General features: G+C 35.2%; 3 protein-coding genes across 6 annotated transcripts; 1 reads left to right on the top strand and 2 right to left on the bottom strand.

Moving 5' to 3' along the window:
- Nucleotides 1-7,490: 7,490 nt before the first annotated feature.
- On the bottom strand, nucleotides 7,491-9,064 carry LOC110940140. The gene is made up of 2 exons (XM_022181704.2): nucleotides 8,387-9,064; nucleotides 7,491-8,305 (listed from the first exon to the last, which is right to left on the bottom strand). The coding sequence occupies exon 2, from the start codon at nucleotides 8,001-8,003 to the stop codon at nucleotides 7,494-7,496; it is 510 nt and encodes a 169-aa protein (XP_022037396.1). The 5' UTR covers nucleotides 8,004-8,305; nucleotides 8,387-9,064; the 3' UTR covers nucleotides 7,491-7,493.
- Nucleotides 9,065-16,981: 7,917 nt separating this feature from the next.
- LOC110879535 (protein FAR1-RELATED SEQUENCE 7) lies at nucleotides 16,982-18,493 on the top strand. 2 transcript variants are annotated; one of them, XM_022128006.2, is made up of 3 exons: nucleotides 16,982-17,160; nucleotides 17,758-18,104; nucleotides 18,179-18,493. In XM_022128006.2, the coding sequence occupies exons 1-3, from the start codon at nucleotides 17,121-17,123 to the stop codon at nucleotides 18,356-18,358; spliced, it is 567 nt and encodes a 188-aa protein (XP_021983698.1). In that variant the 5' UTR covers nucleotides 16,982-17,120; the 3' UTR covers nucleotides 18,359-18,493. The 2 variants fall into 2 exon arrangements, with proteins under 2 accessions (XP_021983698.1, XP_021983707.1); XM_022128015.2 differs by having other exon boundaries at nucleotides 16,985-17,160; nucleotides 17,761-18,104.
- A 786-nt stretch (nucleotides 18,494-19,279) lies between these two features.
- LOC110879522 (uncharacterized CRM domain-containing protein At3g25440, chloroplastic) lies at nucleotides 19,280-21,379 on the bottom strand. Of its 3 annotated transcripts, XM_022127998.2 has the most exons (5): nucleotides 21,181-21,379; nucleotides 20,515-20,815; nucleotides 20,239-20,413; nucleotides 20,006-20,163; nucleotides 19,280-19,934 (listed from the first exon to the last, which is right to left on the bottom strand). In XM_022127998.2, the coding sequence occupies exons 1-5, from the start codon at nucleotides 21,267-21,269 to the stop codon at nucleotides 19,407-19,409; spliced, it is 1,251 nt and encodes a 416-aa protein (XP_021983690.1). In that variant the 5' UTR covers nucleotides 21,270-21,379; the 3' UTR covers nucleotides 19,280-19,406. The 3 variants fall into 3 exon arrangements, with proteins under 3 accessions (XP_021983690.1, XP_021983685.1, XP_035835651.1); XM_022127993.2 differs by having other exon boundaries at nucleotides 20,006-20,413; nucleotides 21,181-21,377; XM_035979758.1 differs by having other exon boundaries at nucleotides 20,006-20,413; nucleotides 20,515-20,812; nucleotides 21,181-21,377.
- Nucleotides 21,380-22,507: the final 1,128 nt, after the last annotated feature.

The raw sequence follows: 22,507 nt of genomic DNA, 5'->3' as shown, positions 1-22,507 counted from the left end.
AAAATTCCTCGTCCATTATTCGAATTTCAAGAAATTTCAAAAACTGTCTTTTCAAGCGAAATAAGTCTTTGAAGCGGAATCACTATGAATGTTCAAGCGAGATCACTATTCAAGCGAGATAGTAATTTGAAGCGGAATCACAAAATATTTTTAAGCGGGATCACCAAACACTTTGGAGCGGAATCACACAATATTTTCAAGTGGAATATTGGTCTCAAGCGAAATCAGGATCAATTTTCAAGCGAAATCACACTGACATCATCATCATCGTCTTCGTCTTGTATCGAGTCTTGTATAGAGCTAGATAGAGCAGGGCACGAAAAGCGAGAAAATGAATTAGTGGAGATTCCGCTTGAAATACATTTAGACATTTCAAGCGAAATCACCTTGTTCTGATTCCGCTCGAGAGTAAATTGCTGATTTTGCTTGAACTTTAACATGTTAATTCCGCTTGAAACGTGTTCAAGCGGAATCAGGATGCCTATAAATAGGCTGTCTCAAGCGAAATCTCTTAGTCAGTTGTTCCGGTTTGCAACGAAGTGCAATTATGTTTTTAGCATTTTATCCATTGTGTTTTAGTTTGTTGTTTATTGTGTTTATATCTGATCTTAGTTTTGTTTATCGTGACAGTCAGAAAAGCTACGTTGATAAGCGCAGGAAACCGCTCGAGTTCCAAGTTGGGGATCGAGTACTACTCAAAGTCTCACCCTGGAAGGGTGTGGTTCGTTTTGGTAAACGAGGCAAGCTCAATCCACGGTATGTCGGACCATTCGAAATCATAGAAAGAATAGGCAAAGTGGCCTACAAACTGAACTTACCAGCAGAACTCGGCGCAGTTCACAACGTTTCCCACGTGTCGAATCTGAAGAAGTGTCTGTCAGACGAGACCCTCATAGTTCCTTTGAAGGAACTCACTATCGACGAACAGTTACATTTTGTCGAGGAACCAGTTGAAATCACGGACTGGGATGTTAAGGTCCTCAAAAACACCAGAATACTTCTTGTTTGAGTTCGTTGGAACTCCCGTTGTGGCCCAGAGTTCACTTGGGAACGAGAAGATCAAATGGAACTCAAATATCCCCAGTTATTCAAGAACAATGCAACTACTACTGAGGCTGAAGCTACTACAGAATTTCGGGACGAAATTCCAAATCAACGGGGGGATGATGTAACACCCCAGGAAAACCAGTAAACGATACAACTTAACTAGCTTCCTCAGTAACCGCATGCTAAATTTCTGGACGAAATTTCTTTCAAGTTGGGGATAATGTGACAACTTGAGTTTCCGAGATTCCACTTTCGCATTTATTGCACGTTGACTGTTCAGTTGTTTACTTGCTTGACTTGCTTGCTTTGTAACTATACACTGGATTATAATTCAGATGATTGTTTGATATGCTATGTGATTTATATAAAGTGTTTTGGTTTGTGAACTTGTAAACTGTTTAAGACTTGAACAACTCGACGAAATACAAGTGTGTTTTGCCATAACCCATACGACGAAACAGAATTGTGGTTCGCCATACCCCATGCTGACGAAACAGACTTGTTTCGTCATAAGCATGTCCGACGAAACGGGTGGTTCGCCGAGCCCAGTTTCGCCAAAGCCCAGTTCGGGCCCAGTACGGTAGTTTGAGTATTATAACGTGAACCGACTCCTGTTTCACATCCTTTGACAAAAAATAAGAAACCCTAAGAGCTTTCTCCACTGTGCGACGGCAACAACCATCTTTCACCATCATCTTTCCTTCTCGAATCCTTGCTTATTCATCCCGAATCAGTTAGTGTAAACCCTACTGTATGTATGTCTGTTAATTGATACCCTTGTGTATTTAGGCTAGGGTTAGTAAACTATATGAATTCAGAATCATAGTGTTGTATTGTATGAGATGTTGTCTAGAGTGCTTGATCATTTCAATGTATTTGGTTGTTGATGACCTTGTATGTTATCGGTGGGTTACGATTAAAAAAAACATGATTGTCGGATTCATACATGTCGTGATTTAAGTGTGTAGGGCCATCTCCTGATCTAGGATTCATGTTAGATGTGGTTGTCATGGTATGTTCTGGTAAACAATTTCTGTGTGAACAATAATGATGGTATGGTTACTGTGTTGTATGTTAATCATATGATTGCTATATGATTGCTGTATGATGTTTATGTATGATCTGTGTATGTTGTCGACGGCAACTAGGGTTTTCTGTGATATTTCGTAACTGACATCCGACGTAACTGATATCTAATGACGAAATACAAGTGGCGGCAAAATAGATGAGTTTTGCCGACACCAAGCGGGACGAAACAAACCCGACGAAAGAGAAGTGTTTCGCCAAGATCATCACGACGAAACAAACGGGACGAAACGGAAGTGTTTCGTCGAAGGGTTACACGGCGAAACATGGGTGTTTCGCCGGTTGGGTAATTTTGCACAGTAACTTAATTTAACTTTGTTAAGTGTTAACTGGATTAAATAACTGCTGTTAGATGTTTAGCATGACTTGTATGAACTTGTATACGTGCTCTGTGTTATTCATGGTTGCTGAATTATCACCACTATGATTGAATATGCAAACGTGGGCTTAGTAAATATAAACTGATTGTGTATGCGTGTATACTCTAGGACTTGATTGATTAACTGTGAGCCCATATCTTAGCATACCGAGCAAACCAAGGTGAGTTCACACTCTTACCAAGGCATGGGATTCCCGGGGTAGGGAACGGGATTGGATGATTATCTGTACTTACGTTGTTATTGGGAATTATGGATTACTGACCTCGGTTGGGAAAGGTCACTTATAGATACTGCTAGACTAGTGATAAGCCCCCACTACTCTTCGCATACATGCCTGTAATGGCCGCGATACTGATACCGATCTTCGCACACATGCCTGGAATGGCCGCGATACTGATACTAAACTTCGCACACATACCTGGAGGGTCGCGATACAAACATAACTAGTCTACAATACATGGGAAACTCCCACTAATCTTCGCAAACATGCCTGGAGGGCCGCGATGTAATTATAAACGATACATGGGTTACTAAACAAACAAACAGTTTACGAAATGAACATTATTACTAAACAACCCACTGTGAACTCGCTCAACTAGTTGTTGACTCTCTGTTACATGCCTTGCAGGTCGTTAGGTACATGGAGCTTGCACAGGGAGGCGCGGTCGTTGTGGACAAGAATCGTTAATGTTTTGTTAAACATTATGTCATTTCCTACTTATACTTATGTTGGGTTTACTTTTATGCTTCCGCTAAACATTGATATTATACTTATGTTTTGAACACCTTTCATATTGGGTTGGTTGAATTACATTTACTTTTACTTATTACTTACATGTTCAATATGATTGGTGGCTTGATCCTGGTCATGTCACGCCTCCAAGCGGTGGTACTCCGCGTGTGGATTTTGGGGGTGTGACAGTGCAGCTCAACTTTTTTGTTGTAAAGATGACCATGTCTTCCTTCATACACCCAAAACATTAGTCTGCATATTGTAAAGTAATAGATAGATTCATACTATCACCTATGTATTCAACTACTCATTCCTTCTTTGCATATTCCTGATGTAGATTCAGCAATTAAGAAACTGTTAGTATGAAATTGATTTCACTTATACAGTTTCTTGGAGTGAGTAAATTCACGACACCAACGAAAAAGATGACGTTGATTTAGGGCTTGAACATGTCTAATGGTGGTGGGTGGATATAAAAAAAGGGGTTAATAAATGAACTATGATAATAAACTGAAAAAGACAAATTGCCCCTAACTTAACGGAGGTCAATGGATGGGTTAAGTCAGTTGGACTAAAATGACAATGTTAAAACCTTTTTGGACCCACAGGTGATAAATGAAACCTTTGGACTAAAGTGACAAAATGACCCAAATCTCAGGACTAAAATGACATTTCACTCTATTAAGAATATAACTTATGTCAAGACTTTAAATTATTGCTAGCAATTCATATAAGTTTTAATGGTCATATATGTTTTACATTAAATTTATGACGGCATACTATGTGTCCACCATTATCATAGACATGTAATATGTATATATCTTATTTTTTTTTAACTTTTTGGTGATAGTGACTCCTACGTTAATCGACTTACAAATAACGAAGCAAAGATGTTAAATTACGTTAACAATATACGAAAACTTGAGTTAACATGTACAATAATTAAACCACTGCTATACCTACTAATCCCAGTTGGATAAGAAGTCATCATGATCTTAAATGTACACATAGTTTAGATGATCTTAAACTTAGGAACCCATCCTAGCGAACAAGTATACTGCTAGGAGATTATTTATGAGATTAAATCTCCGCCGTAATAACCCCCAAAAATTTGGCAGTTTTTTTTTTTTTTAAATGCAGCAGTTAGGAAGTTACCTAAATTTACTCCCCTCGTCCTCCACTCTCCCATTTAATTAATTGCACACGTGCAATAAAATATAGACAACATAAAATACGTTACTAAATCCAATTATTCCTTTTTCAATATATCATCTGGCAACAATAAAAAAAAAGTAAAACCAATTTACCTCTAAAAACCATTAATTTTAATTAAAGAATGTAACAAAGTAATATATAATATTTATTTTAAAGGTGTATTAATATTTGTGTCAGGATGAATTTGAGTTGCAGCACCTAAAAAAAGTTAAATTATATATTAAGAAATAACCATTAATTCGATCTCTTAATAGATATTACCTTTTTTAACAAATAAAACTCGGGATGTATCAATATTGTTTAACCATTATTAATGCATTAAAATGTGTTCGAATGTTATCCCATGAGCTATAAGCTGTAGTATTATAAATCATTGTGTTAGAAAAGTCATCGGTCAATATTTATGTAATTTAGTTACACATAATATACATACAGTTTAACATTGTGTTTTTTAAGACATTGTGTTTTTAACACGTCTAACCTTGACGGTTATTTACGTAATTTAGTAACACATAATTAAATACATACAATTTAACATTGTGTTTTGAAGACATTGTGTTTTTGAATACGTAACAGATATTTATGAATTGAAACAATTATCTCCTAAAAACAGTTCAGGTTGACACTTTGACCTGGTCAGCCTAATAAATAGGAGATAACATTCCACGATCTAACAAAAAAGTTATAAACTAATTAAAAAACTGCTAAGTAGTTAGTTCCCCCCATGATTTTCTGCCCACATTCTCCACCTAAACCAGTTCCGACAAAAAGGAAGCAATTAAAAAAAAAAACAAATGCAGTTCCGTGGGTAGTTGGTTGGTTACCAGCAGTTTCTTTATATCCCTATATGTTTACTAGCAGTTTCTTTATATTCCTATATAAAGGGGAGCAGGGACATACTTTTTATCTGATCAACACCTCCAATATCTCAACAGCAACCTCGTATGGATCAAGCACAATATCAGTTTAGTTTTGATTGAAGATGGCAAACGTTTCCTAAAGGTAAAGTTAAAGTTCATGTGGCCTAATTTCTGCTTTTTCATTTAATTGTCATATTATGTGCTTTATAGGAAGATGACAATTTAAAGATAAATGGAGAAGAGCAAAAGCTTATGAAAACAAAAGGTCAACCAACAAGGATAAATTTCAGCTTTATAAATGTAATCAACATTTCTTTTTCTTTTTTTCTCATCAAAGATGGATTAGAATCGGATAACAATGACAGATACAAAGTAAGCCTAATTCATATTGCCTCATCCATTTTGTTTTCGTTTAGTGGTCTAATGGTCATATTTTAATGTTTATTCATGAGTTAAGTTTTTCAGGTTCATCTAACATTTTCCAGAGTAGGATAATTTAAATGTTCACTGGAAGGTAAATGTAAATTCAATTAGTTCATCTTAAATTTAATATATTTAACTATATGTAATGGTACTTTCTTTTAGTGTGTGATTAACACTTACATTTTCTTTTATTTGCTTTAACCTTGATAAGAATCCACTGAATTGTACGCACGAATGTAGAGGTAAAGTTATGTATTCTATGTTTTTTGTATTTTATCAAATCTAATAGTTCTTTGTTCTAAATTACAGGAAAATGACACAACTATAGAGATTATTGGTTTTTAAAGGCAACTCAGTTCTAACAACTTTCAACACGGGAGAGAAATTAGTGAGGTAAAGTGCTTGGACATTTCATTTACATAGAAACAATATACTAATTACCTTATTATCTTAAATTCGCCAGTTTGTCAAAACAATCATACGAACAAGAACCATAATAAACATTAGAGTAATACCCAACCCAACCCAGTCTCGATCTTGCAAAAGTATAACATTTAAATATAACTAAAATGCTCACACTAAAAAGGTTATTAAATTTTCAAAGTGCAGGCAATCAAGAATCATAACCAATCAACAACTTGATGGATACAAAAGTTGGCAATAGGGTAGAGCGTTTTCCAGTGCTAGATCAGCAAACAACACCCAGCAACACCACCACACCATGGCGCGGTTAGGGGGTGGGGCAGGTGGTTGGGGTTGGCCACAGCGTGGGTGCAGAGAAGGATTTAATGGGGTTGGCTGTCCCTTTGTAGGATATATGCTTCATATTTATTTTTTCAGATTTCAGGTGAAAAAGAAAGAATGTGAACCGAAAAAGAAAGAAGCTAACAGGTTGAAGATAATGGGTGATTGGCCCTTATACTTTTTTATATTTTGTCCTTTTTTCACATCTTGCTTACGTGTTCCTTCACCTTACCTCATTTTCACTTTAACTTTAGTTATTTTATTCATTAAGTATTCTTTTAATTCATGTACCTTTATTTCTTGAATTTTAATGTATATTATCCCCTTAACGATAATAATTAATCAAACTGATTTTATTTTTATTTTAAATAAATTAAAATATTGAGTAAGTTATCATCATATATTATTTCATTTAGTATTGATTATGTCTTTTTATATATCAGTTTGTCACAAATGTTCCTGTCAATTTTATTTATTATTAAATAACGATTACCTAATTATCAACCAAGCCTTGGTTCCTCCGGTTAACACAACAGGGGTTAATAGATGTAAGATTTTAAGTTAGTATGTATGACAATTCAAGAACAGTTGTAGTTACTAATCGCAATCAAATAAAAAGTCATCATTATCTTAAATATAGACACATTTATTGATGTTCTTAATAGTTGGATAAAAAGTCATTGTGATATTAAAAATGCAGTGAGTTTGGATGGTGTTAATCATATATACCCGGACCGCGGACGGGTAAACTACTAGTTGCATTTATGAGTGACGTTCAATTGCATTTCAAATTTGTGATACAATGAGTAGTGGTTTAATGAATAATGTTCTCGCCTTCAGGCGTTTTCTACTATGTGACAGTCTAGTCAGCAAATGGGCATTATTGAGCGTTTTTATATCATTACACAATTATTAATTTTTTTTAAATTAAAAAGTTAAAATACTTCATTAAATTAAAAAAAATTACAATACTAAAAATAAAATAAAAAATAAAACCGACTAAACTTAAAAAAAGAAAAAAACCGGAAAAAAAACAAATAAACTTAAAAAAAAGATGATGATCTGAAGGCCGTATTTTTCCCGAAGTTTTTGACGGTGCATTTGCGCAACGATCAACGCGTCGCCTTGGAGGTGATCGATCGGTTTAGACAAAAACTCTATGTCCTTTTCCGTTTGCCTTGCCGCTTGCATCTTGTTAAACTTTTTGTTTTCGGTGACTCGTTCTTTCATAGTCTCCCAACGCTTGTGGCCGAGGTCTCGAATGTCTTGGAGACGACGGTTCATCTTCTCGAAATCTTCCATCAACTCGAGATTATCGGAAGACGACTCCACCGGTTTTTTCCCGGTTCGCTTAGCTTTTCTTCTACCGGCCGGTCGGGCCAACTCTTCAACTTCCTCGTCATCGTCCACAACAACATTTAAATCGACGTCGCGGCCATCGGAAGTTGGTGTTTCAGGGTCAACCGAGGATGACATTTTCGACCGTCTAGCTTTACGTCTACTACTAAACGTCATGGTCGGTACGCTAGCCTACTTTGGACTTTTTCTTAGTAGCTCCCAACATCTATAGTACGTGAAAACGCCTTTCGTTTTCTCGTACTCATCCATAGCCCTCGTTAAAACACCGACATCACCTTCCCCGCTCGACCGATTATCGTAGTTTCGTTGATAAACTTCTTGGAAGGCGTGACACTTGTTGTTGATATCGGTCCATTTGCTAGAGATGGAATCTTTGTCACGATGTTCACCTTTACCCCACGTACTATAAAAAAGCTCGCAAATCCTGTTCCAAAATTAGGGACCGGTTTGAAAGTTTGCTACAACAAATAAAAAAAATAAGTGATACGTTAAAAAAATTCAACGTATAGAAAAAAAATAAGTAAAAAACTAACACTTACCCACATCGGGGTCCTCCGAAACATTGACCGACGCCCGAACCAACCTGTATTCCTCGTCCTTCTTCCAAATAACGTAAGTATGCTTACGACGAGGTTGGTTCGCGTCCTTTTTATATGACCTTCTGTTGGGATTTTTCACATGTTTATCAAAGTATTTTGTCCATATAAAATAAAAACGTAGCGGAAAATATAATTTAAAACATGTTACTTACAATATATAAAACCCATTTTATATGCAAAACTCAATCCCCGGATCCATATACGAATGTGCATGCTATCAAAAAAATTAAACACAACCATAGGGTGTTTAGAATACTACCTTCCAAGGAGTAAAGGATATGAAGAAGATGATGCTTCTTGAACGGTTGCCTTCAAGTGTAGAAGACCTCAAGCTTGTATACCCCAAGCCTTCCAACAAACACCTTAAGTTTAGCTAGGATTTCTACACTTATGAACTCACTAAGATTCTCTCTAAACAACCACATCATGGCCGAAAATTATGAGAGGAACAATAGTGTTCTTGCACTTGAAAATTACAAACTTGAAACCCTTTAGAACCAACACATGTTGGCCGAAAATTATAGAGTAATTTTTCAAGTCTTACACTTGAAAAATCAAAACTTGGATAACCCCCATAGCCGAAAATTTAGAGAGTATTATCAAGTCTTCTCAAGTTCATCTCTCTCTTTTTTTTCATGCAAAAGAAGTTATTAAAAGATGAGAGAATATAGCCTCCCATTGTACCCAATCAAGGACCATCTAAGCATGCAAAATGCATGTATTTCTATTGGACCAAAAATGCATGGGAAGAGCATGGGGGTGGGGGCGGCCCACTTGTAGTTTTAAAAAAAACATTTTTTTTCTTTTAAATAATTTAAGTCTTATATAATTTTATAACTTTTATAAAATTATAACACCACATGTTATAAGACTTATACTACTTTTATTATGTTATTTAACCCATTAAATAACAAAATAAAATATTCTCTCAAAATAAATTATCCATATAATTTATTGGTTTGTCAAATGCAATTATTTAGAAAACCGATTTCTAAATATTATAAGTGTTAATATTTATTTGTTTGATCATATCATAAATAAATATTATAAGTGTTTGTCTAGCTTGTATTTGGGTATGACTCGACTTGGATCATAACGTACTAGCCACATCAATTTAATATGTGTCTTGGGCATACAGAGTCCAACAATCTCCCACTTGCACAAGATACATAAAAGATTGATGCAAGTAGTAAAGACCACCTAACTATAGTTTACTACCCCTGATACGTATGACTATATGTCCCATTCAATAACATCATCCCCTTCAAGTCCCTTACTTGAAAATGATTTAGGTGAAACTATCATTTATCCTTTTGTTACAGATGTCATGTTAAATCCAGAGACATAGAGTGATCACTCTTTGTTGATTTAACTTTAGCAGGCCTTAGACATCTTACTCTCAACGAATAAGAGGAACAAATCCCATCTTGACTACATACGTCTCTCACAATCACCTTGTACCACACATGAGCTTAGCCTTATGTACTGTCATATTACTGACAGTGAAGAAATAAGTCAAGACATAATATTTGGTGAATATCAAGACCCAATATGTATCTCAGGTCAGAGGATACTATGATCTCAAGTCAGAGGATACTACATAGCATCCATCCATGACAAATCCATATATTTCAGGTGGACTACTGATTTTACCAGATCTGCGAACGTTTTGTGTGTATTGATGAACCACTTGATCGTTTTCAACAACCTCTTGTTGATTGCTAGTTTTAACCAAACGTGTATCGGCTTGTGGTTCTTGATCCTCATCAAGTTCCACTGTTCTACTAATTCCTTCCACAAGGAACTTAGCTTCCAAGAACTCAGCCTTTTGAGCAACAAGTACCTTTTGCTCTGTTGGATCATAGAATTAATATCCTATACCATATTTAGGATATCCTACGAAGATACACTTAGTGGATCGCATTTCCAATTTGTTTGGGGTGTATCGTTTCACTTAAGCTTCACAGCCCATACCTTTAAACATGATAATGATGGAGCCCTTCCATGCCATATTTCAAAAGGGTGTCTTATCCACTTTCTTGGTTTTGGGCCATATTTAATATACGGACCACGGAGAGCAAAGCGTAACCCCAAAATGATAGAGATAATGCGCTCTTAGCCATCACAGATCGAACCATATCCAAATAGAGTTCGATTCCTCCTCTATCGGAACGAAGAACTTTGATTGAGTTGATTTTGTACTTCATCTTTTGAAGGCTTTGAACATTTCAAAATTTCTTCTTTGTGTCTCGGCATATACATATAACCATAACTACTATAGTTGTCGGTAAAAGTAATGAAGTATCTTTCACCATCCTAATCATTGGCTTAAAAGGATCACATACATCCGAATGTATGATGCCTAATAAATATTTTGCCCTTTCCCTCTAAGGGATTACTTGGTCATTTTACCTTGTAAACAAGATTCGCATGTATCAAATGAACCAACTTCATTTGTGTCCAAAAGACAATTCTTTTGAAGTGCTTGCATGCGATTTCTGTTTATATGACCAAGACGACAATGCCAAAGATAGGTCTTACTCAAATCCATTTTGAGTTTCTTGGTGATTGCTTGGTACATTGAACTATCAAATAATGTATTATTATGAACCAATTCATAAATACCATTTGAAAGCATAGCTTTAAAGTAAAACATGTCATTCATCGAAATATAAATGTCATTGTTTACAAACTTTAAATCAAAACCATATTTTCTTATAAGGGAAACTTGAATAATGTTCCTAGTCAAACTAGGAACATTCAAAACATTTTAAAACAATTTCCAAACCATTTGGAAAATTTCAAAACATAGTTTCCTTTCTTGTAATGCTTATTTCTTTCGAACCTTCTGCAACAAATTGCAAACATGAGTTCCACATCCGGTATCTAATACCCACGTGTTTGAAGAAATAACATTAAGGTCAATATGTTTCATAAAGATTGTACCTGAGGTTTGCCTAGCATCCCTCTTGTTTTTCAACTCTTTGAGATAGGTTGGACAATTCCTTTTCAAATGTCCTATCTCACCATACTCAAAGTATGGATCGTTCGTGGCAACCTTTGCCTTCTTTTCTTTTGGTTTCGGTGGTTGCGCTTTAGCCTTTCTTCTTCTTTCCCTTTGATGTGCCCGTTTCCATTTGCAACATTTGCTTTGGTGTCGGGGTGATGCCCTTTCTTGTTGCCACCCTCATTGATCGTTAGAATGGATAAAGCCCTTTTATCCATATTGAGCCTTTCGAGCTGATCAATGTGGCTTTTCATCTTAAAGACATAAGATGAGACCGATTGGGTTTCCTCCATTCGACATGCATGAAGCGCCCGAAGCGTTCTACCCTTGCATATTGTAGGGACATTTCCGTCAATTGGGTAATCATGTCGTATGCCCATCATGTTCAAAATCCTTTTGAATCTCAGGAATCATAATTCCTAACATGAGGCAAGAGGTTTGCATAGTATCCTCGGTATACTTAATCCAATCGTTATAGGCATCCTTATCTTCCATAAGATGTTCATCGGGATTAGGATTGTTCAGCACATAGGATATCTTTTCTTACTTGAGAATGATTCTTAAGTTTCGATATTAATCCCTAATGCGTTTTGATTGAGACGATCCTTTTACAGGATTGTTTTTACTGATAGGTTACGGACGGTTTGGGTAATATTGTTAGCGGCCATCAACAAAATTTTACAAGGTTCAATTTTAGTATTTTCGATATTATTATATTTTAATCATTAATACCCTTTTATGTCTCATAGACAATTAATAATTAAAATCTAGAATCCAACGTTACATTTAAATATTGGTTAGGTGACCTTTATCCCTCTATTTAAATTAACAAGGTAGTCAACGTTTGACAATTGCAACCCTTTGCAACTTCTAGCCATATGGGATCGGTTAAACATCTTTATGTTTAGTTGGCATGTTTAATCCCATAAACACCTTTGTTCCCCATGCTTAGGTGACCCTAAGTTCATGGTTTCTAAATCAAGTCGTCCAACTTACACACACGTGTGAGTTTATACACATAAATGGTTAGGTGACCTTTATCCCACAAACATGGTAAAGCCACCTCGAATATACAAGTTCCCTCAAATGTGGTTAGGTGACCTTTATCCCACAATAAGAGTTCCCAAGTGATTCGAGTGTTGTATAAAAGGATGGTGTTTGACTTGTTTTATAAAAGGGATTTTGAGTTTTCAAGATTCTAGTTTAGAAAACTTTATGTACCATATATTTGCATGCATTCAAATCCTTGGTACTTTTGTGAAAACAAATTTTCAAGGTTCTTTTTAATAAAACCCATTTTATTATAAAATCATTAATTTTTAATAACCTTTTATTAACCATTTTTAATGATCTTTAAAGAACCACTTTTAAGCTTGTTGTTGATTATTAGTTTGTTAAGCATGCATATCCAAATATCATTCAAACAATATAAATAAGCAACCACACAAGCACAACATACAAAACAATAGGTGCATAACCATAGCCAACTATTTTGACCACACTTGTTAGCCGAAACAAGTGTGTCAAAAGGTCCTTCCTAAAGGGTGAATATTTACACAAAAAATGTATCGTTGAACTCCCACTTGATCCCGCATCCAAATGCTTCAAGTCTTCTTCTTGTGTTGTGATTTCTCCACTTTCTTTGGTCTTCCAAATGTCTTTTATATTCAGCTCCAAACTCCTTTGGACTTCAAAAATGTGTTTTGGTTATCGGGCTAAAATCCCGTTAAGAACTATGAAGTCCTTTAGGCCCGAAATTAGCCAAAACCAAAACCGCATTTTTGTGTGCATCTTCTTTTACAAAAAAAAATATTCTAATACATTTTTTCTAGTAAAGTGAAATGCACCTAATCTATTTATTTTACATACCAAATGAAAATAAATAAATAAATTACATAACTTTACAAATGGAAGAACAAAAATAATTAATTATTACAACCTTTGAAATAATTAAATATAAATCATAACACAATTATTCAATATATTCACACAAGGTCATGGCTAGGATATGAACACCAAAATATATATCTACATATATAAAATTCAAGAAGCAAAAAATGGTTTCCTTTTTACAACCTACTTTTCGGTCAAGAATGAAAAAACCAAAAAAGTGGGGTTTTGTCCAAACAAAAAAAAAAACAATCATCCATATGACATAATTTTTTCAAGATTCCTTTATGCATGTAGGAAGTAAATCTTGAAAAAACATAAGGATAACCATATATAAAATTTCGGCCAAAGGGTTTTAACCAAACCCGAAAACTTCATATCCTATGAAGCATGCACTCATATAAGCGGCTCTAGATGCCATTGTTGGGATTTTTCACATGTTTATCAAAGTATTTTATCCATATAAAATTAAAACGCAGCGGAAAATATTGTTTAAAACATGTTACTTACAAGATATAAAACCCAATTTATATGCAAAACCCAATCCCCGGATCCATATACGAACGTGCATGCTATTAAAAAAAATTAAAACACAACCATAGGGTGTTTAGAATACTACCTTCCAAGGAGTAAAGGATATGAAGAAGATGATGCTTCTTGAACGGTTGCCTTCAAGTGTAGAAGACCTCAAGCTTGTATACCCCAAGCATTCCAACAAACACCTTAAGTTTAGCTAGGATTTCTACACTTATGAACTCACTAAGATTCTCTCTAAACAACCACATCATGGCCGAAAATTATGAGAGGAATAATAGTGTTCTTACACTTGAAAATTACAAACTTGAAACCCTTTAGAACCAACACATGTTGGCCGAAAATTAGAGAGTAATTTTTCAAGTCTTACACTTGAAAAATCAAAACTTGGATAACCCCCATAGCCGAAAATTTAGAGAGTATTATCAAGTCTTCTCAAGTTCATCTCTCTCTTTTTTTTCATGCAAAAAAAGTTATTAAAAGATGAGAGAATATAGCCTCCCATTGTACCCAATCAAGGACCATCTAAGCATGCAAAATACATGTATTTCTATTGGACCAAAAATGCTTGGGAAGAGCATGGGGGTGGGGGCGGCCCACTTGTAGTTTAAAAAAAAAAATTTTTTTTCTTTTAAATAATTTAAGTCTTATATAATTTTATAACTTTTATAAAATTATACCATCACATGTTATAAGACTTATACTACTTTTATTATGTTATTTAACCCATTAAATAACAAAATAAAATATTCTCTCAAAATAAATTATCCATATAACTTATTGGTTTCTCAAGTGCAATTATTTAGAAAACCGATTTCTAAATATTATAAGTGTTAATATTTATTTGTTTGATCATATCATAAATAAATATTATAAGTGTTTGTCTAGCTTGTATTTGGGTATGACTCGACTTGGATCATAACGTACTAGCCACATCAATTTAATATGTGTCTTGCGCATACAGAGTCCAACACCTTCTACCACGTTTGGGTGTCTCGCGATCGGGTTCGGGTTGCGTCTCCGGCACGTTATCCACCTCAGGTTCGGCAAAACCATAAGTGGGTGGCATGAAAGGAGTAGAGCCGCTCAAGGAGTAGATATCATTATAGTATATTCAACTGTAAGACTGAATCTAGGAAATCTTGATACGAGAGTATATTCTGAGGTAGGACACGTGAATAAGTTAAGTGCTTAAAACATTAAACTCGTATCTCGAATAAGTTGAACTTTGTGTGAGAATTTAAATGGATCAGTATACTGACAATCTAAGTGACTCGTTTAGAACTTAAAGTGTTTATAGCTCAACGGTGCTAGTGATTTGTCATAAACTAATATGATCCTCTGACGCGAACTCAAACAAAAATATGTCTGTAAATATATCTTTACTGCTTTATATTTCAGAAAAATACAAAAAGATTTTAATTCTACTTTATTTTCGATAACCGATGTCTGAGAGTTGAGTTTCAAAATCTAAGTATGTTGAACATGTTTCTGAAAATAAAACAAGTTCATTAATTTGAAACTTGAAGTTTTTCATGAAAATCAAAAACATTTTGTTAAAACTCCAAAGTCATTAAGTTGGACTTGGAAGATTATTTGAGAAAGTTTTGGATACTAAAATTGTCATATTTGATGATTAGAGTCAGGTTATGATTTTGAACTAATTTTGTCAAATACATTTGTGACTAATGGCCATCCAATCGTTCTTGGAAGATTTTAAATAGTTTTAAAATTGTTAAAAGTGAACCAGGTTTTCGATCTTAGGATATTTTGAGCCAGGTCACAGATTTCTGTTGACAAACGATGTTTTGTGTAGTCACATATTTGAAATGCTCCAGCTTATTCATGTTATATGTTTTGAGCTAGATTTTCAATTATTGATCTTAAATTGTCAAATATCTTACAAATGATTTAAGATTTTGCAGATGATTTGCCAATCTACGATCCTGATAGCTGAGGCTAAGGGGGAGTCTGAAGACGAGCTCATGGCAAGGGGAGTGTGCATTCAAAGAGCCAGATATCTATTCTGGAGGAGATTGGTAGATCCAGGTGTCGATCTTGAAAAGCACAGAAGCTTAATGAAAGGGGGAGCCTGTAGATCGAGTAAACCGAAAGGGGGAGCAGCTGGAAGCTGAAAGCAGATCCACGGGGATTCTATTAAGAGTAAAGGGAGAGTCTGTATTGCTGAAATTGTCAACGTTTCTGGAAGACTCAGAGAGAGACAGAAAGCTACGAGATTGACTGTAGTAATATCCAAGGGGGAGTCTGTGAGTGCATAATGTCTATCACTTCCGTCAATCACGTATCGTAGCTTAAACAAATGATACAAGACTGATGTTGAATAGAAAAGTGCTTGAAAGGAAGCTGGCGTAGCTTCGTACGAAGGGACCACAACAGGCTTCGTACGAAGCCACACTTCTATATATAGGAGCTTAGGTCTTGTCATTTGTAACTTTTGAGCATTCTTGAGGCGAAGCTCTGCCCGTTTGTTTTCGTGGTGTTGCTACTGTCAAATATCAATAGAAAACATATTATAATTACATCTTTGTGTTTCAACCACACACGTGATTGGATTCCGCATATTTCACGTGTTCGTACGCATTCAACGGTCAAGGAATCAATCCAAATCCTGAATTCTCATATTCCACTCACAATCACTTTCAAAATATATTAAAAAATTATAGAGGGTTTCCCCTCACTCACACACACATATATATATATATACATACATATGTATGTATAATTGAAGGCGGTATTGGCTGGAAAGTTGGCCGGAAAATCGGGGAAGAAGACAGGAGACGGTTTTTTTTATTTTGAAAGTTTTTGGGTTAGACACATTTGGTCCCTGCATTTTCTTAAATATCTAAGTTGGTTTTTAAAACTTGGTTTTTAAAACACATTTGGTCCCTGAAAGTTTTGGAGAAGAAAACTTGATTTTTAATTTAAAAAAGTTAGAAATTAATTAAAAAATTGAAAATTAATTAATTAAGTAATGATAAGATAGGAGCTTTATAACTACGAGTTCTAGTGATACAACGCCTCATAGAGCCCTAAAACAACACGAAGTAAGTTTATGAGTTTTTAAGGTTATCCTCTCGGATGTTTTGTACAACGCCTCATAAACGACACATGACCTAAGATTTTGAGTTTTTAAGGTTATCCTTTCGGATGTTTTGTATGAATAGTAAAACAAAGCCATATCATCTGTCTGCTCCGCCGTGAATTTGTCCCCACAAGGCGGCGATGATCGGCAGTCGTGCCGGAGAAGACACACCCGAATTAGGTCATTTTCTTCTTCTTCTTCTTACTAATTTCAACAACTAAGTTTTACCAGTTGTTTTGAGAAGAATATTTAATCGATTTTGGGTGTGTGGATGAAATTGTCATTGTGAGTCTTCAAATCACAGTAATTAGTTAGGCACATCCCAGTGATTATTTGCTTGCTGTATGTTTTCCCAACCAAATATGCTTTATTTATGATATGAAGTAAAGCTTTCATAATTTATTCACCATTTGGTTCCTTCCTTCCTTATATTCCTCCAGACCTTAATTCTAATTCAAAACAAACTACAAGACGTGGCTCTGATGCGTTTTCCTGAGCCGCCCTTTTTTTTAAACCAAGCTGACATCTATGTGTTTAAGAATAGGAGAAAAAAGATGCAGTCAAAATATCATAACTCAACCAAAAATCTTAGGGCGGTTAAGTCATCAGCTTCTGGGTCATCTTCAAATACAACTTTAATGGTGTTTTCTTTAAAAAAGGAAATACAATTGTTTGTATGCAATTAGCCAAAAAGTTTAAAACATTTGCCGCTTTTGTTTTATTCTATGTTATGTATGTATACATTTGGATGACATGCCTGAGTGGATGTGAATTTAGCAGGAAATGGTGATGGTAACGAACCATATGTGGGTATGGAGTTTGACTCTGAGGATGCTGCTAAGAAATTTTATGATGAATATGCAAGATGTGTAGGATTCAAAATGCGCATCGATCAGTGTCGTCGATCAGAAGTTGATAAAACGATTATTTCTCGGCGGTTGTCTTGTAATAAGGAGGGTTATTATACAAAATCCAAGAACCAATTTGGGCAGGTCAGGAAACAACATACTAGTTCGAGACAAGGTTGCAATGCGATGATGCTTGCTAGGGTTAATAAATTTGGCAAATGGGTTGTCACTAGATTTGAAAAAGAACATACTCATCCGCTAGCTATCAGCCAAGGGGTAAGTAAGTTTTGCTCATTTTTGTTCATATAATGGCAGGCAATTCTGAGGGTTTGCTCTATGTTCGTTCATAGGACTGTAAAGAAGGGAAAATTCAGGCACTCACTGCAGAGTTGAAGCTTCAAGATGGACTAATTAAGTTTTACAGGGAGCATTTAAGCACATTTTTGGGAGACATTGAGCAACAGACACAAGTTTTGTCAGCAAAAATACAAGTAGCTGTTAATACTATGAGAGAGCTGGAAACAAAATAGTAGTAGAAGTTGATTTGGGTTTGCAACTCCATTTTGAATGCATACAACTCCTAAATCGCTGATTTTATTTGTAATCGCCGTTTTCTGTTCATTAACAGTGCGAGTGGATCATCAACCCAATTCCAGTATTTGCCACCTCTACTAGCATTTATCATCAAAAATCACTCTTGCGATCACACAATTTGATGACCACAGAGTAGGGCTGTAAACGAGCCGAGTCGAGCCGAGCTAGACCCAACTCGAGCTCGGCTCGAGCTCAAATTTCAAATCGAGCTGAGATTTGAGGCTCGAGCTCGACTCGATTAGAATTCGAGCTAGCTCGGCTCGGCTCGATCTAGCTCGAACTAACAAAAAACCGCAAAATTTACTACTTAAAAAGCCCTTAAAAATGATTTTTTTCATAGACTAAGGGCCATAATTGCCATTTAATTTAACCATATGGCTAAATATGCAAGTATAAATAGTTAAGTCATTTGTACATTGTCTTTACTTCTTTTATAGGGGAAATACTCCCTTAGTTTTTGTTTTCTAAGCGATGTGGGACAAAAAAAAATGAAGGATATAAACCTTATCGAGCCAGCTCACGAGCCGAGCTAGACCAAGCTTGAGCTCGGCTCGTTTACAAACCGAGCCGAGCTGGCTCGTTAACAACCGAGCCAACTTCGAGCTGAGCTTTCTTCGAGCTATTTTCGAGCGAGCTGCGAGCCACGAGTTTTTTGAACACCCCTACCATGAAGGAACAACTTATATAGCTGGCTGGCTAATAACAGTATTATTATTATTGTTTTTAATTTTTTTCTAGTTGTACTAAATCCTGGTTAACGCCTTTTGGAATTAGTTGAAAAGTGTGGGCGAATGTAACTAATGTTTTCGCCAAGTTACCCATTGTACCACTTGTACAAGAAATTATACATAAAACTATATTCAAAAGGTTGAGGTTTTGCAGCCATTGCAAGGTGTAATATAAACCCAAAGTGAACAACTTGAATGTATTTGGATTAATATTCTTATCAAGTCTAATTAACATTTTAAAGGGTAGGCCTGCAGTTCATCTTCTCTTCTTTAGAAGTGAAGCAGCTCTCAGAACCACACGATCAACGTCATCAAAATCCAACCCTTCCTTCTTTGAATTGGCAGATATCCGCCTTAAATGCTCCTTAAAATCATCATCTTCAGCCTCATTACTTTCTACAGGAAACTTGTCGAATTCGTTTAAATAAAGCGGTTTTTCGTCATTCTCTTCATCTGTTTCACAATCTGTCTCAAATATATCAGACAGATCTTCTGAAGCCGATATTAGCTCTGAACCCGTCACAGAATCATCTTCGTCATCATCACCTTGAAATTTATCACTTTTCGCAATGACTTTTTCGAGCTTTTCTTTAGCTTCAAGTTGTATTCTTGAAAATTCTTCAGGTTCAAGTTCAACAACTTCAGTGTCGGATATTTGTGTTTCCAAAAATACCCCTGGTTCATTTTCAGCTTTTGCACGAACAAGTTCAAGATCTTGTTCAAGTCTAGGTATGTATCTCCTAACGGCACGAAGTGCGTCTTTATATTTTGATTTGTCTAACGCCTACAAGACACAATAAATAAAAAAAATAAACGTAATACACGAAACAATCGGAGTAATAAACGTAATAATACCTTCTTCCTAGGTAGAGTAACTCTAGGCGACATGATCTCGGTAGGCGGCTGTGAATAATTCTTCCCTCTATACATAATGATAGTGTCATCGTTGTAAATATCGAGCACGATTCCACCAGTTAATCTTGCAAGCTCTGCAGCCATCTCTTTGACTTCATCTGGAGTGAATGTTTTTATTATAACTTGTAAGGTCTCGTGTTTTTTCCAGTGTAAATGCATGTTAAGAATTACACCTTGATAGATCCCCCGTCTTCCAATAGGCACGTAATTCTTGCTTTTCTTGCCCATTTTCAAGAAATAAAAGTGTTCTTCGGGGGTTAGTATCTCTGGATCATGGATCGTTTCTGATGATTCTTTTGGTTCGATCTTGTTTAAGGCTTCGACTAATTGTTTCTCTTTTCTTTGAGCCTGAAAATAAAAAGAAAGATTTTCCAATGCTATAATGCCTATTATTGATATTGATAATAATACAACAAACCAAAACCATTTCGGATAAAAGCATGTACAACCTTTCGCAATTTGAATAGAATCTTTTCTTCAGCGGTCATTCTTGAGTAATCTTTCTTCTTCTTGTATCTAAAGAACTTTAACCACCTTACAACCGCTCTTTTTCCCTTTAACTTTTTCCTCTTCGGTCTAGCTTCACTTGGAGTGTCGGTCTCACATCTCGTTGTTGGCTCTAGAACTTTGTGAACCATAGCCATAGGAGGAGGAGTCGAATGACACCACAAGGTACCTCCCGGAAGGTATCTTGTTCCATGCGATATAACAGATGATGCTTCATTATCCCAAACCTTATCAGAAAAACTACTACACTATGAGATTAGCAGAAAAATCCTATAATGGTGAAGCAAGCAGCTAGAGGCGGTCAAATGGGTATTATGCTGCAAAGAGATTATTTTTAATAGCGTGCCAAATGTTATTTAAATTTTTGTATGGATTTGCGAAATTGACCCTGTTTGTTTCCAAATTTTGACCCAAACATAATAAACTGAAGCAACAAGTTAATAGGATACAAAAAGCAAAATACTATAGTCAGAAAGAAAGATGAAGAACAGATCCGGAGCAAGTGAAAGAAAATACAAATCCTGGCTGGGTATTGGTAATCCTTATACACAGAAATAACCAACCAAGCCATTTATTTGGTTTGGTGAAATATGAGTTGAATGGAGTACCTGGGGCTGTGGAGAAATATGAAGGGGAGATTCTTCTTCAGGTGTTTGGATTTGCCGAATGCCATTGAAGTCACAGCTCTCATCACCATTTCTATTTTCCTTCAACTAGGGTTTATGGTGGCTGGCTGGCTGGGTCTCCGGTATTCAGTTCAACAATTTTTCAAACAAACCCTAGTTGTTGTTTTTCTTTTTTTGAGATATTCAATGTTTTCGTACCCACCGGCTAGCTCTAGTTCAGTTTTTTTTTTTTTTTTTTTTTTTTTTTTTTTTTTTTTTTTTTTTTTTGAGATATTCAATGTTTTCGTACCCACCGGCTAGCTCAATAAACCGATTTACGAATTTTACCAAACTAGAATTACGATCCGTCGCAATGCGGCGGGGATTCTTTAGTTATAACTAAGTCGATTTAAGATGCGCACGTTATGTTGAACCTGTGAAACCCGAAAAAATAGACGATGTAAAAACGTTCACCCACATACGCACGTTGCGTCGTGTTAACTCGTAAAATTTAGAACGAAACGTAAAAATGTTAAACTAAAGACGCACGTTCCGACGTGTTAAGTCACAAAATTTAGAACGAAGCATAAAGCGAAAAATTTGCGGAAAACAAAAACTATAAAGGACCAAGCTGAAAGTAAAAAAAAATGTTGTGAGGATAGATTGCAAAAGATAAAAAGTTTTGTGTTAAAAGTAAAAAAACAAATAGTTTTTGGTTAAACGTAATTCATGAAATACTTTTGGGTTAAAAGTAAAAAAATCAATTTTTTGTTTAAAAACCCCCAAAAGCCAAGGTTTTAACAACCATATGCATAACCATTTTTTGTTTGAAAAACCCCCAAAGCCAATATTACCATACATAAGTAAAAAAAATCAAAGTGGTTAAATTGCAAAAGATTGAAACTTTTGAATTAGAAGTGAAAAATCAAATTAATCAAAGGGGTTAAATTGTATAAGATAGAAACTTTTGAATTAGAAGTGAAAAATCAAATTAATCAAAAAGGTTAAATTATCAAAGATTAAAACTTTAAGCTTAAATTGACAAATATTAAAACTTTAGGGTTAAAAAAGAAACAAAAATTAAACTTTAAACTTAAATTGTTAAAGAATAAAACTTTAGGGTTAAAAATAAAAACTCTAGTCTTTTTTTTTTTTTTTTTTTTTTTTTGAAAAACTTGCTAAGCTCATGTTACAGCCTATAGAAGCATAAAGTAGTTGCTTCTTTATATAGGGTTTAATTACAATTATTAAAATTACATATAAACTTTATACCAGAAAAATAAAAACGGAAATTGGTTAACGAGACCCCGTCCCATTATCACCTATTGCT

The sequence above is a fragment of the Helianthus annuus genome, chromosome 11, assembly GCF_002127325.2.
Source record: "Helianthus annuus cultivar XRQ/B chromosome 11, HanXRQr2.0-SUNRISE, whole genome shotgun sequence".
NCBI lineage: Eukaryota > Viridiplantae > Streptophyta > Magnoliopsida > Asterales > Asteraceae > Helianthus > Helianthus annuus.
This window is presented reverse-complemented; position numbering and strand designations above follow the sequence as displayed.